This window comes from Phyllostomus hastatus, unplaced genomic scaffold (assembly GCF_019186645.2).
Source record: "Phyllostomus hastatus isolate PE091 unplaced genomic scaffold, TTU_PhHast_1.1 phas_contig_1162, whole genome shotgun sequence".
Lineage (NCBI taxonomy): Eukaryota > Metazoa > Chordata > Mammalia > Chiroptera > Phyllostomidae > Phyllostomus > Phyllostomus hastatus.
In genome coordinates this window covers 10127691-10141208 of record NW_025333537.1, presented here as the reverse complement: position 1 = coordinate 10141208, position 13518 = coordinate 10127691, and the positions used below count along the sequence as shown (strand labels likewise).

The 13518-nt window shown below is 58.1% G+C and overlaps 1 protein-coding gene across 9 annotated transcripts in view; it reads left to right on the top strand.

Annotated features, from left to right (window-relative positions):
- Positions 1 to 12737, top strand: part of KDM2B (lysine demethylase 2B) — a 106728-nt gene extending 93991 nt beyond the window's left edge. For 3 of the 9 annotated variants that reach the window (XM_045845342.1, XM_045845336.1, XM_045845317.1), the window contains exons 9-19: positions 2055 to 2198; positions 3332 to 3418; positions 3615 to 3884; positions 4070 to 4183; positions 4821 to 4859; positions 5037 to 5716; positions 6404 to 6567; positions 6656 to 6817; positions 7494 to 7712; positions 9476 to 11545; positions 12658 to 12733. In XM_045845342.1, the coding sequence (XP_045701298.1) occupies positions 2055 to 2198; positions 3332 to 3418; positions 3615 to 3884; positions 4070 to 4183; positions 4821 to 4859; positions 5037 to 5716; positions 6404 to 6567; positions 6656 to 6817; positions 7494 to 7712; positions 9476 to 9657 (2061 nt within the window). In that variant the 3' untranslated portion in view covers positions 9658 to 11545; positions 12658 to 12733. Of the gene's footprint in view, positions 1 to 2054; positions 2199 to 3331; positions 3419 to 3614; positions 3885 to 4069; positions 4184 to 4820; positions 4860 to 5036; positions 5717 to 6403; positions 6568 to 6655; positions 6818 to 7493; positions 7713 to 9475; positions 11546 to 12657 lie in introns of all 9 variants that reach the window. The other 6 variants (XM_045845284.1, XM_045845301.1, XM_045845293.1 and 3 more) reach the window with 3 other exon arrangements.
- Positions 12738 to 13518: the final 781 nt, after the last annotated feature.

The window sequence follows — 13518 nt, the reverse complement described above, 5'->3', positions numbered from 1 at the left end:
GGGATATATGCCGTGGAGTGTGTACCCCAGTGTATTGGAAACTCCTCTAACTCAGTTTAATAAAAATGGCCCATGGGTTCCGTCTGGATCCCTGAACCCGGTGCTGGGAGCCGGGCATGTGCAGAGCCAGCCGAGTGAGTCCCTTCTCGAACTCGGTGTTTTCAGGACCCCCTTTCCCCTCCCAAATCAAGAGGACCCAAAGAGCTTTTGTTTATGTGGGGTATTTATTATTATTATTGTATTCAAAATTCACACTGACTTCATTTAAAAATAAAAAGAGCCCTGGCTGGTGTGGCTCAGTGGATTGAGCAGCCGGCCTGCAAACCGAAGGGTCGCTGGTTCGATTCCCAGTCAGAGCACGTGCCTGGGTTGCAGGCCAGCTCCCCAGTAGGGGGCGCACAAGAGGCAACCACATTGATGTTTCTCTCCCTCTCTTTCTCCCACTCTTCCCCTCTGTCTAAAAATAAATAAAATCTTAAAAAAAAATAACAAGAAACCCACTGCATGTAAACAAAAATTGCATTTTATAAGAAATAACTATATCTTCCCAACAAAAATGATTAGTGGAAAGCGGCCTTGTTGTATGTTTTGTAACTCTCTTTCACGCCTGGTTCATTAGAAAAGGCCTGGGTTTTCACCGTCTGTTTCTATATTCCTTCTGCTGCAGTTTCTTTGGAAGAACTGTGAGAGGAATATCTGGTCTCACTCAGATACGTAGTTGGGAAAGGCAGGAGTATCATAAAGGTCATTTCAGGCCATTGTGCGCTGTCATTTCCGGCACTCCACCAGAGCCCCTCAGGTGGCAGGGTTTTTTCTTTTTTCTTTTTTCTTTTTGTTCATTTATTTGGGTGGCACTTTCTTAAAGGTTAGTTGCAACGTGGAATCTGAAACTGTATCAATGAACTTTCCATCCTGTTACATTAAAACGCCTCAGCCTTTCTGGCCCCTGGAATAGCTCATTGGCTCATGCATGGAGTTGTAACACCGCGTATTAGCCATTCAGAAGATACTGGGTCGCTGAGTTACTCAGAATTTCCTGAATGCTGGTGCGTAGCATTCTACAGTGTTAACACAAACCCAACCACGTTTGTTAACACCGCTGCCAGTCTGGTCAGAAAAGTTTTTTTTGAGTATTGGGCAGCTGTCTGGTTCGTGGTGGCTGATGTAAGGTTTCTAAAGTTCTGATTTTTGTTGGAAAATTAGAGTGGTATAATTTGCAGCCCGTGCTGTAAGTTGCTTCTCCGGAAGCGGCGGGCTCGCTGGTTTCATCTCTGAGGATGAAGTAAGCCGATATCCTCGGGTTTTCCCGTCGTTCTTCCGAGCAGAGAGGCGCCCTGCGGGGGGGGGGGCGCTGGGTCACGTGCACGCGAGCCTCAGACAGCTGTCGCCCCGCCCCCCACAGACGCACTTTGCGCACACTTTCTGTGTCGTCACCCAGTGTGCTAGCAGGATCAAGGGTCAGAGTTTTAATAGCATTAGTCCTTTTTCCTGCTTCATGTGAGACACTGTTGCGTGAAGCCGGTGTGTGGCCAGGAGTAGCCCAGGGGACCGCCAGTGCAGCCTGGTCGTGCCCTGAAAGTAGTTTTGACCTACCCCCCAGGCCTCCTGTTGCAGGTCTTGGGGGTCCCACAGGCCCGCAGCCTAGGCTGTGATGCCCGCTGGGGAGGTGCAGCCTCAGCCCCCACCTCCTGCAGATCTCCCTCCTCAAATGGGAGGCCATTCCTGACCTCCATGTTTCGGATTGGCCTGCCGGCCACCCCCCACCCCCACCCTTGGCCCCAGCCCTGCTTGCTGCGTTTTTCTCCACACCCCTCGTCACTGTGCAGTATGCTGTGTCCTTCTCCATTCTGCCCTCCCCCCTCCACTGAGATGCAGGCTCAGGATGGCAGAGGTGTGCTTAAGAGTGGTACCTGGTGCACAGGAGCCTGAATATTTTGAGTGAGTGAGTGAGTGAGTGACAGTGGCAGGTGGAGGGAGGGGAGCAGCTCACGCCTTGGTTCCATTGCTTGCGGGGCGCCGGCCCCTGCTGACCTCTGCCCTCCCCGGCTCTCCAGCCAGTGCTGCCCCACACGGCCGTGTGCCTGGTGTGCGGTGAGGCAGGGAAGGAGGACACGGTGGAGGAGGAGGACGGCAAGTTCAACCTCATGCTCATGGAGTGCTCCATCTGCAACGAGATCATCCACCCCGGATGCCTTAAGGTGAGCGGCCCTGGGACCTGGCCGTGCTGCCCGGCCCACCGTGGGCGGTGGGGGGGGCGGGCCTGGGGGTTCTGAAGCTCTCAGGGGCAGGGGGAACTTTGGTTCCTGCTGTGGAGGGACTCCCAAGCGTGGGGACTTGGGGTGGCAGATGGCGAGCTGAGGGCCAGAAGGGTCTGGGGTAGCTCAGACCGCACACGCACACGCACTCCGCAGGGGAGACACACTGGGTGCTCGGGCTGCTCGCTGGACCCCAGGCTCCGGGCTTCTGAGACAGCTGGGTCCCTGGCCAGGGGCGGGCGGGTGCCATCCCAGCAGGGGGCTGTGTTCCTGGGTGCGGGGGCCTGCCCTTGGTGTGTCCAGGGCAGGGCTGCCTTCCCGTGGGACTGCCGCGCTGGACCTGCCTGGCTTGGGCGGCAGGTTCTTCGCTGGAAAGGAAGGGCCCGCTCTGGGCTGGCACAGGGCTTCTGTCCCGGGAGAATGTCAGCATGCCAGCACCTCCCTGTCAGCGCTCGGGAGTCGGCCCGTGGGCATCGGTGTGTTTTAGAGGGCAGAGGGGGCCTGCCCGGAAGGATGCCTCGGCCCTGAAGTGTCCCCTGTCCCTGGGTGGCGGTCACAGGGTTGGTTTTCACGCTCACTCCCCGCTCTGAAGGGGACCTTTGGGGGTCAGAGCACCGCGCCTGCCTTGTCCGCTTGCTTCTCTCTCTCTCTCTCTCTCTCTCTCTCTCTCTCTCTCTCTCTCTCTCTGTCTCTCTCTCTCTCTGTCTCTCTCTCTGTCTCTCTCTGTCTCTCTCTCTGTCTCTCTGTCTTTCTCTGTCTCTCTCTCTGTCTCTCTGTCTCTCTCTGTCTGTCTCTCTGTCTCTCTCTGTCTCTCTCTGTCTCTCTCTGTCTTTCTCTCTCTCTCTCTCTCTCTCTCGGACCCGGGCAGGGACGGGCTGCCCGACTTGGTCACACCCAGCCCCGGGTCACACAGTGACCGAATTCAGAGTCACCTGCCTTAAACCACTCTTGCATTCTTTTCTTTGGGCCAAAGATGGGCTGGACAAGGCCTTTGGGGTGGGGGGCGAGCTAATGTTTCTGGGGGAGGCGGCCTCTCCCGCCCCCTCCCTGGGCGCTGACTGGCCCGTCCCTCGCAGATTAAGGAGTCAGAGGGCGTGGTGAACGATGAGCTTCCCAACTGCTGGGAGTGTCCAAAGTGTAATCACGCCGGCAAGACCGGGAAAGTGAGTGCCGGGCTCCCTGTCCCAGGGGTCACGGGGCGGGGTCACGGGGCGGGGGGCAGGGGGGGTTGACACGGACCCGGAGCTTGGCCCTGCCAGACACGCCCCGCGCCCACGTTGCCGGCTGGCGGGCGCAGTGGGCTCGGGGCGGCGGGCTGGTCCAAAGATATACAGTCCGCTTGTACCTTGTCTCTTCTTGGCCTACAAGCAAAAGCGTGGCCCCGGTTTTAAGTACGCGTCCAACCTGCCCGGCTCCCTGCTCAAGGAGCAGAAGATGAACCGCGACAACAAGGAAGGCCCGGAGTCGGCGAAGCGCAGGAGCGAGTGTGAGGAGGCGCCGCGGCGCAGGTCGGATGAGCACCCGAAGAAGGTGGCCCCGGACGGCATCCTGCGCCGAAAGTCGGACGACGTGCACCTTCGGAGGAAGAGGAAATACGAGAAGCCCCAGGAGCCGAGTGGACGGAAGAGGGTACGGCCGGGGAGGGGTGGGGGAGGGGTGGCGTGGCGTGGCGTGGCGTGGCCGGCCCGGGGGCGGGGGCGCGCACGGGCGGTGGGAGGCCTTGCTCCGGCTGCCTGAGCAGGTCCCTTAGGTGCTGAGAGCCCGGCCCAAGCGCAAGGAGGGGAAACCAGCCGGTCACTCTTCCTGCCCTTTAGGCCTCGACGCTGCAGACGTCCCCCGGTTCCTCCTCTCACCTCTCGCCGAGGCCCCCTCTGGGCAGCAGCCTCAGCCCCTGGTGGAGATCCAGTCTCACTTACTTCCAGCAGCAGGTGCTCGCTCGCCGCCCCCACCCTCCTGAGGCCCTGGGGATTTGCAAGCAACCCCGCTCCCCCCCCGCCGTGCTACACTGGACCTCCAGCCCATTGCTCCCAGGCGCCTGTGCACCCCAGCTCCCCCGGCCTCAGCCCCAGCCCCAGATCGCTGGCTCGCGGTTCTGGCGCGGGGCCTGGGAAGCTGAAGCTGCGGCTGGGAGGCCCTGGGGATCTGGGGAACCTCGGAGGATCCCGGCGGCCCTGCTCCGCCCACCGGCCCTTCCAGCCTGAGCCACGAGGTGGCGCCTAGTGGTCTTCTCTGGCCCTTCAGGCTCTGCTGGGAATCCCGCAGGCCCTGCCTCCCTCCAGGACGGGCTCCCAGGGCCAAGTCTGACCTGCCCGGCCCCTGCCTATCTCTGGGTCTGTCCAAAGGTGGGAGGTCAGCGGGGTGGGAGCAGTTCCACTGCACTCCCCTACTTCCAGCCTCGCCCTTGAAACCAGCAGGCAGGGCCCACCCATCTGTGGTGGGTTTGTGGGGGGGATGCCCCTCCAGCCCCTGCGATAGACACCATGGCTGGTGCTGGGGTTGGGTGTCGGGGGGACCGAATCCACGAGCCCTGGGAGCAACCTCTGTGTCCTTTCTTCCCTGTGACAGCTAAAACCAGGCAAAGAAGATAAGCTTTTCAGGAAAAAGGTACTACCAGCACCGCCTCTCCCCCTCTCCTCCCCCTCCCCTCCCTTCCCTTTCCCTCTCCTCCCCTCCCCTCCAGCCTGCAACAGTGGGCCCCTGGAGGAGGGTGGAGGAGAGGCCTAGGTGAGCACAGCCCTGGCTGGGGCCTTACCTGCCCTGGCCCCCCCACCCCTTCCTCAGCGGAGGTCCTGGAAGAACGCCGAGGACCGGATAGCTCTCGCCAACAAGCCCCTGCGGCGCTTCAAGCAGGAGCCTGAGGACGATCTGCCCGAGGCGCCCCCCAAGACCAGGGAGAGCGACCACTCCCGCTCCAGCTCCCCGACGGCTGGGCCCAGCACCGAGGGTGCGGAGGGCCCCGAGGAGAAGAAGAAGGTCAAGATGCGCCGGAAACGGCGGTTCCCCAACAAGGAGCTGAGCAAGGAGCTGAGCAAGGAGCTCAACCAGGAGATCCAGAAGACGGAGAGCAGCCTGGCCAATGAGAACCACCAGCCCATCAAGTCGGAGCCCGAGAGCGAGAACGAGGAGCCCAAGCGGCCCCCGGGCCTCTGCGAGCGCCCGCACCGCTTCGGCAAGGGGCTCAACGGCACCCCCCGGGAGCTGCGGCACCAGCTGGGGCCCGGCCTGCGCAGCCCGCCCCGCGTCATCTCCCGGCCCCCGCCCTCCGTGTCCCCGCCCAAGTGCATCCAGATGGAGAGACACGTGATCCGGCCGCCGCCCATCAGCCCCCCGCCCGACTCGCTGCCCTTGGACGACGGGGCGGCCCATGTCATGCACCGGGAGGTGTGGATGGCCGTCTTCAGCTACCTCAGTCACCGGGACCTGTGTGTCTGCATGCGGGTCTGCAGGACCTGGAACCGCTGGTGAGGGCCGCCGGCCGAGCCGGGACGGGGAGGGCCTGGGGCCCGGCTCTGTGTCCAGCTCTGCGCCGAGGCTCAGGCTAGACCAGGGATGCCGCGTGGGTGGCCTGCGGGGGCCCCACTCCCCTGTGTCTAAGCCCGGTCCAGCTTGGTTCCCCTCCCCAAAGAAGTCCAGGCAGCTCCAGCAGCCCAGTCGGTCTGGGCTTGTCGGAAGAGGTGACCCCTGTTTAATCTCCTGATTTAGCTGCTCGGAAAATGAACTGAGGGCCAAGGAGAGTCCCGTCCCTAAAGCGGTAGCCCGGGGTGGTTCACAGCCGGGGTGCCGGTTAGACACGGATCCCAGCGCTGGCGTCTCCTAGCTTCTGGCCCACTTGCTTACCTCCCTCTGTGAACGGGCGGGATGCCTGCTGCTCAGGCTCGTGTCCAGGGTGTGTAAAGCCCCCTTTAAGTCCTTACTGGAGAGCAGGTGCCAGCCCCTTCCTCGGAGGCCCTGCGGTGGCCAGAGCGGAGGTGCCCGGTTGCCCCTGAAGGCAGATGGGACCTAGCTAGAAGGGTCCAGAGGGCGGAGTAAGGAGCCTCCTCCCCTGGGCTGGGAAGGTGGGGCGTTACCACGGCCACGCTAAGCACGGTCTCGCTCTACAAGTGAGCCCCCAGCGCTGACGGCACCCCCTCTGCCGGGCCGGCCTCCAGGTGCTGCGATAAGCGGTTGTGGACCCGCATAGACCTGAACCACTGCAAGTCCATCACGCCGCTGATGCTGAGCGGCATCATCCGGCGGCAGCCTGTCTCCCTGGACCTCAGCTGGACCAATATCTCCAAGAAACAGCTGAGTTGGCTCATCAACCGGTTGCCTGGTGAGCTCCTGGCCCGGCGACCCCGAATGTGCAGGAGTGGGGACTGGGTGCATCACCTGACCCGTCACCCCGTCTCTGTCCCCGCCAGGGCTCCGAGACTTGGTGCTGTCAGGCTGCTCGTGGATCGCGGTCTCAGCCCTCTGCAGCTCCAGTTGCCCGTTGCTCCGGACTCTGGATGTCCAGTGGGTAGAAGGGCTAAAGGACGCCCAGATGCGGGATCTCCTGTCCCCGCCCACGGATAACAGGCCAGGTGAGTGGCCAGGCCCAGGGCCTGTCAGTTGAGGTCATGTGGAGGTGGTGTGTCTGAGGCGCGCTGTCGGGTCTGGTTGTCACCGGGTACCCTGTCTGGTCTGCGCATCCTCGGGCCGCCTTGGGCCTCCGCCCTTCTCCAGAGGCTGCAGAGATGAGTCCTGGCTGCTGTGTTCTCAGGACACGGAGGGGCTAAGGGCAGAGGCCCCCAGTCACGCCCCCTCCGGGAGCTCTGCACACGTCTGACTGCTTCTCTGTTACCGTGTCCTGCCTCAGCTGCAGGCCCCCTCGAGCATCGGGGTCCGTGGGGTTGGTCGGACAGCGGCTCACAGGCTGGGGCCACCCTGCTAGGTCGGGTTCCGGGGGTCCTCGCTCCCACCGGCAGCTTGAACAAGGAGACTGCGGTGATCTGGACGTGCTGCGCCAGCTCTGCGCCGGTCGGCCCGGTGCTGCTGGGCGGCGCGTGGCTCTGTGTTCCTAGATCTTCTGGTTTTTCAAGAATCTAGATGTCTAAAATCTGACGTGGGGTCGTCCGATTTTTAAATGTCGGAACAGATGGGTTTTCTGGGGGGAGGCCCTCGAGGACGAACTGGAGCCCACGTGTCAGTCTGGCTGGTGGGTCTTGGGTGCCCTCCGGCCAGGGTGACGCGTGGCCGCCCCTCCCCACTGCGCCCCAGGTCAGATGGACAACCGGAGCAAGCTCCGGAACATCGTGGAGCTGCGCCTGGCGGGCCTGGACATCACGGATGCCTCCTTGCGGCTCATCATCCGCCACATGCCCCTGCTCTCCAAGCTCCACCTCAGCTACTGTAACCACGTGACTGACCAGTCCATCAACCTGCTCACCGCCGTGGGCACCACCACCCGAGACTCCTTAACCGAGATCAACCTGTCAGGTCAGTCGGGGACCCCCCTCGGGGACCGCCCGGCCTCCCAAGGGGACGAACTGGGGATTTCACCTGTGTGCGCCTGCTGTTACAGGGTCACAGTGTCAGGTGCTAGGACATACCTGTGATCATGACAGACACACAGCCTAGGTCGGGGGGGAGACACGTTAAAGAAATGATGGCCAGGTTTGTAATAGTCGCTACCCCAGAAGTGCTGGTAGCTGTATGAGCACGCAGACCAGAGAGTGGTTCCCGAGCCACCGTGAGCACCAGGGAAGCTTCCCTCCGTGCACACCGGCCGCAGCTCGGGGGGGCGGGGGGCGGGGAGGAGTCGGCCATGAGTGGCAGTGAGCGGCCTGGTGTCCCCCGTTGCCGTGGTCCGTCCCGGGAGTCCGCCTGAGCCGGAGGGAGGGAAATTCCACAGCTGGTGCCCTTACGTTTCCACGCCTCGTCGTGAACACTGTGGGGTCTGCCCTCACCCCCTCTGTTTGCTGGTGGGGTGCAAGTCCGTGTCCAAGGGCTTGGGACACGGAGCGGCCGCGAGGAGGACAGAGGCAGTGCCGTCTGTTCGGGGCCCAGCTAACCCAGTTTCGGTCGGGCCGCTCTGGGGGGTCAGATTGGGTCTGTGAGATCTGAGCAAGAACCACAACCCCGCTTCCCCCGCCCCTGCCAATTCTCTCTCCAGAAATTACCAAGCGGTAACTGAATTGCCTCATTTAAGTTACATTTTGACACAGTCCATTCTAATGTTTTGCTTCAAAAGGACCCACCGTGCTGTTGAGTTGCTTCTTTGCACCCCACGTTCATGCTCGATGAACACTTCCCGTCACCAGTGCCACGTTCGCGCGGAGGCGGGGAGGCTTGGGTGGTAGGCGATCGTTCCGTCCCTGGCGGCCTAGGAAGCCACTCCTCCTCCTCGGAGTGTCGGTGGCGGGGTTGTCCCACCCTGCGGAGGGTGGGGCACAGAGTACGGTGCTGCCGTGAGCTTCACCGGGCGGCTGGCTCGCGGCTCGGCCCGTGGTCTGGAACTGGTGCTCGAGAAGGGCCCAGGCGGCACCTCGCCCTAAGCGCTCGGTCTAGCACGTGAACGTTCGGTTGTGCCGACGGAGCAGAGATCCCAGCGCGAACCGCCCTTCCCCGTCGGGCAGTTCACACGCACGTTCGTGTAAATCGAATCTTCGGGGTCTTATCTCGCACCACCATCCATCCGTTCAGCTCCCCTTTTCCTCTCAGTACCGACAGGGTCTCTCCGGCACCTGGGCCCTGTGCACAGGTCGCAGGCGGACATTCAGTGGAGGGGCTGGCGGGCACGCCGTGCCCACCCTGGAGCCCTGGTGCCCCCAGGGCCACGGGTCCCAGGGGGCCTTGCAGACACTCGCCGTCCCGCCCGGAGCTTCCTTCTTGCTCCCCCGGGATTGGTGTGTGAGGGCAGTCCGCACATAAGTGTGCCCCGGCGTGCGCACGGGCATTCCGCACTGTAACGGGGGACGGTGCTTGATTTAGCGTGCCCATGGTCCTGTGTGTATAAACACGGACACAGGAGGCCTGTTCACGTGAGAATGCGTGTGTGTGTGCGTGGAGGCAGCTGTGTGAAGGTTTCACTCAGAACGCTCTTCACGCAGAAGTTAACCTTTGTCATCGGCAGACGGAACCCTGCCCCCTTCGAAGGGAGCTCTTTAAGCCAGTGGTCCTGCCTGGGGCGCCGGGGGTCCCAGGGCCTCGGGGCGGGCCCCGCGCTCCCCCGGCCTCACACTGCGTCCTCTTCCCTGCAGACTGCAATAAGGTCACTGACCAGTGCCTGTCCTTCTTCAAACGCTGTGGAAATATCTGTCATATTGACCTGAGGTACTGCAAGCAAGTCACCAAGGAAGGCTGTGAGCAGTTCATAGCGGAGATGTCTGTGAGTGTCCAGTTCGGGCAAGTGGAAGAGAAACTCCTGCAGAAACTGAGTTAGTCCGAGGACTAGCGTGTACATACGCGGGGCCGGCGGGGCGAGGGGGAGGGCAGGGGAGGGTGAGAGACCTTACAGAAACGAGGGCTTTTCTTTTCCATCTGGGACTCGGAGCAACCGCGGAACGGTGCGATTTTGCAAGTCTTGCCGAGGGCGAAGCCGTGTGGGGGGTGCGCGGGCCGGACGCCTTCCTCCGGTCTGACTCGTACCCGCACCGCTTCCCGGACCGTTCCGAAGGCGGCCTTGACCACGAAGACATTCCTGCTGGGGAGCACGATGAACTTTCGGAGAAATTCTCTTACTGAAGCATGAGCTTAGGAGGTTTTTTTTTTTCTTCTTTTTTCTTTGGTGGTGGTGTTTTGTTCTGGGCACCTTATTCCTTGCGACTGGGGTTTCTGGTGTCAGCCTGAAGTGGACCACACGCCACGTCTGCCATCTCGACACACTTTGGTTTTATTACATCTTACATTATGCAGAATTATTTTTGTACAAATTGTTTAAAAGTTATTTATGCAAGGTCTGAATGCATACCAGTGTTTTTATTGTTTTCTGATTGCCAACTTTCCTGGTTTCCTTAAGGTAGGAGAGAACTGAACCTGTACTTCATTGACACGAATAATTCAGTTACACATGTGCCCAGGTCTGGCAAAGCGGGCTGAGACCTTCCAGTTAAAAGCATGTTTACCTGGAAGCTGAGAGCCTGCTTTGTACATCAAGAAGTTCCATAAGCATGTTGTGCATATATGTAAATTATAGTCAAAGTAAGACACTTTGCCAAGTTTCCTCTGTATAGGATTCACCTTTTTCTCAAAAGTTTTAAAACTCAGACTTCAACCTTTGCACTCAGGAGGGTTTTGCTCCAGCATGAGCTCTTGTACTCGACATAGACCTAATTTATACGGTGAGTCAAGAAGTAGAGTAAACGACCCACCATAGCCTTCCTCTTCCTTTTCTCTCTCCTTTGGGGTGTGAGTTGAGTTCTCGTTTCAGGTTTATAACATGGCTATTTCCCGGTTGTAAAGTTGCGCATTCATAAGTGCCATTGTTGTAAGGTGGTGTTTTCCTAGACCTCCCCTGACGCGGTTTTACCTTTGTTGAATTTGTATAAACAATTGTACAAAAAAAACACTCTTGGACTTGGAGGGTTTCTGTTCTAGGGGTGGACAGGACATTTGATCGGGAAGTCCAGGGGCACGGATCTCGGCACTAGCCTACTACATCCACTGTTTTAAAGCCCAGCAAGCTATGATTTCTTACTCATCTGAGAAATGCAGTGGCCCCCTTGATGTGTTTTTTTTCCGTCTTCAGAAAGAGATCTTACTGTCTGTGGCTAATCACGGTGATGGGAAAGAGCTATGCTACACCAGACGGCCTTTTGGCATTTCCACTGCCAAAGGATGGGGGTGGGGGGAGTCCGGTTCCTCAGCTTCCCATGGGAGGCTCCATCCTGGGCTAGTGTAGTAGCCACGGGCCAGGAGGCTGGAGGCACTTGGTTATGCGGTCAGTTCCCTGGGTGGCAGACACAGAAACTAGTGAGAAGTAATTTTAAATCACGGCAGTCTTCAGACAGGGCCCTGCTGTCTTGTACACAGACACAGACACAGCTGCTCCCACGAATCTGGAAACGGTGACGATGACCCAGCTTCCCGCCTCTGTAGTCAGTAGCAACATAAGACTTGGGTGTCGGGGGACGAGCCTTTGCCTTGTCCGTTAATGGTAGTTTTCCTGTTGCCCCTCCCCTTACGTGGTTGGCCACGGCAGAATGGTTTTAGATCCCATCCAGGTTCCTGCCTCCTGGTAATTTAAATCCCAAGATCCTTTCTGACTCAGACTGAAGACATCTGAAGCTGTTGTCCCCCGGAGTCTAACTCGGGAGATGCACGTGAGAGAGGTAAGATTAGTTGGACACTCTGTGCTTTGTTTATAAACGCCGCTTGCCTTTGCGAGCCTGATGGTTCACCATGCAGCAGTCTGGTTTCGGAGAACAGCCCGAGTTCTCTGAACCTCCGAATAAGAGTTACCCTGACATCTGGGAGAGATCTCCTCATCCTTGGGGATTGTTTTAAGGGTCGTAGTGGTTTCCGGGTGAAGAGTGCTCAGTGCCCGAGGCCCCTGATTGTGCTATCACACAATCGGCGGACTTTAACGTCTCTGGGAGCACGCAAGTCCTCCGGGAAGGAGGCAGAGGAGGGGCTGCCAGGGCGGGAAGCCGCAGCCCCACAGGCATGTGCTGCAGAGCCAAGACACAGCACAGCCTCTCTCCGGGCTTGAGGCAGGTTGCTGTACTGCGGCGGTCAGAGGTGAGCCCCACCCCCGCCTCAGTGCACTGAAAACCCGGTTAAGATTTTGCCCCAGCGCAGTCTGCAGACCTGTTGTTTAAAAATGAGCTTTAGATGAGGCCAGGCTATGCTAGGAGCTTGCAAACAGCTGCTCGGAGCCTGATGGTGTCATGAAAGTGCCATAAACCAGAGGTAATACTTGTGTTAGATCCTAGCTGCTTCACCAAGGAAAGAGAAGAGGCCCAGCCCTCCTTCCTCTGGGGAACCTGATGATTACAAAGGGAGATAGCACGGCCCCTCTAAAGGATTCAATGACATGCTTCTGCAGTGGGAGGACAGGCCCGAGGAGATGTCATTGTAGTCCACTCTGAACCTTCAGAATTGTATTCATATGACACGTATTTAGAAAATTAACTTGGAGGCCTGGCATGCCAGCTACAAAATGCAGATTCCAGGTAGAAATGTTTGCTCTCTGCCAAACAAGTGAGCACCTTACAATCCAGTTACTGCAAGTGTCAAGCTTCTGAGGCTAAAAATCTGCTGGCCTTCATTAAACCAAGGGTACTTCAAAACACTACCTAAAAAGATCCACTATTAGGAGTTTTTATTCTTTGCTAAAAATTGGCACTTGAAACTTACATAAATCCAAGAGGAAAACATCAAATACGCTGTTTTAAGCTGAGACTATGTGCAAATAAATCTCAATTTTCTAATTTAACTTTAGACAAGCCAGCACCTGCTGCTCCCTCAGCTTCTAAATGTGCTTCCCGTCGTGTGCTGGCCTGGATTTGAAGATTTCCCAGCTTGTGGGGGAGGCTGAACCTCTGGAGCTCACTGTCTCATGGGAAGCACGGACAAGGTAAGTGCCCCTGAAGCTGCAGCAGGGGCTGAGTTTTAATTGCTTCTGTAGGGTGGCGATGATCTGCTCGTGTGGGTTAGTGTGCGCTGAGGCCCACACCCACCCTGGGCTCTGCAGGGAAATACGAGAAGGTATTTGAAAACATCCACAAGGCCTTGATTTACATGCTTTGACCCTCAAAACTCAAAAAGAGTAGTACAAAGGCATGTTTTTCTTCACAACTTGTTAAACTTCCTCCTCTAAGCATGGGAGCACACTGTCTGCCTCCCTTGCTGTAATTTTCAGGTCTGTGTGTTACCAAACTGCAGAGTCAAGAGATTCAAAACCGCCCTGGCTGGTGTGGCTCAAGTGGATTGAGCGTAGGCCTGGGAACCAAAGGATCGCTGGTTCGATTCCCAGTCAGGGCACATGCCCGGGTTGCAGGCCAGGTCCCCAGTAGGGGGTACATGAGAGGCAACCACACATTGATATCTCTCTCCCTTCCCCTCTCTCTAAAAATAAATAAAATCTTTAAAAAAAAGATTAAAAACCCACTAAGACTCAGTTGAGAAGTTAACATTTCCAAACTCATTCTACAAAGCCAGTATTCCTCTGAAACTAAAACCAGACCAACATTACAAAAGAAGAAAATTCGAAGCCAGTATCCTTGATGGACACGGATGCAAAAATTCTGAAAAAGTATTAGCAAACCAGGTTCAACAGCACATTAAAAAGATTATACACCAC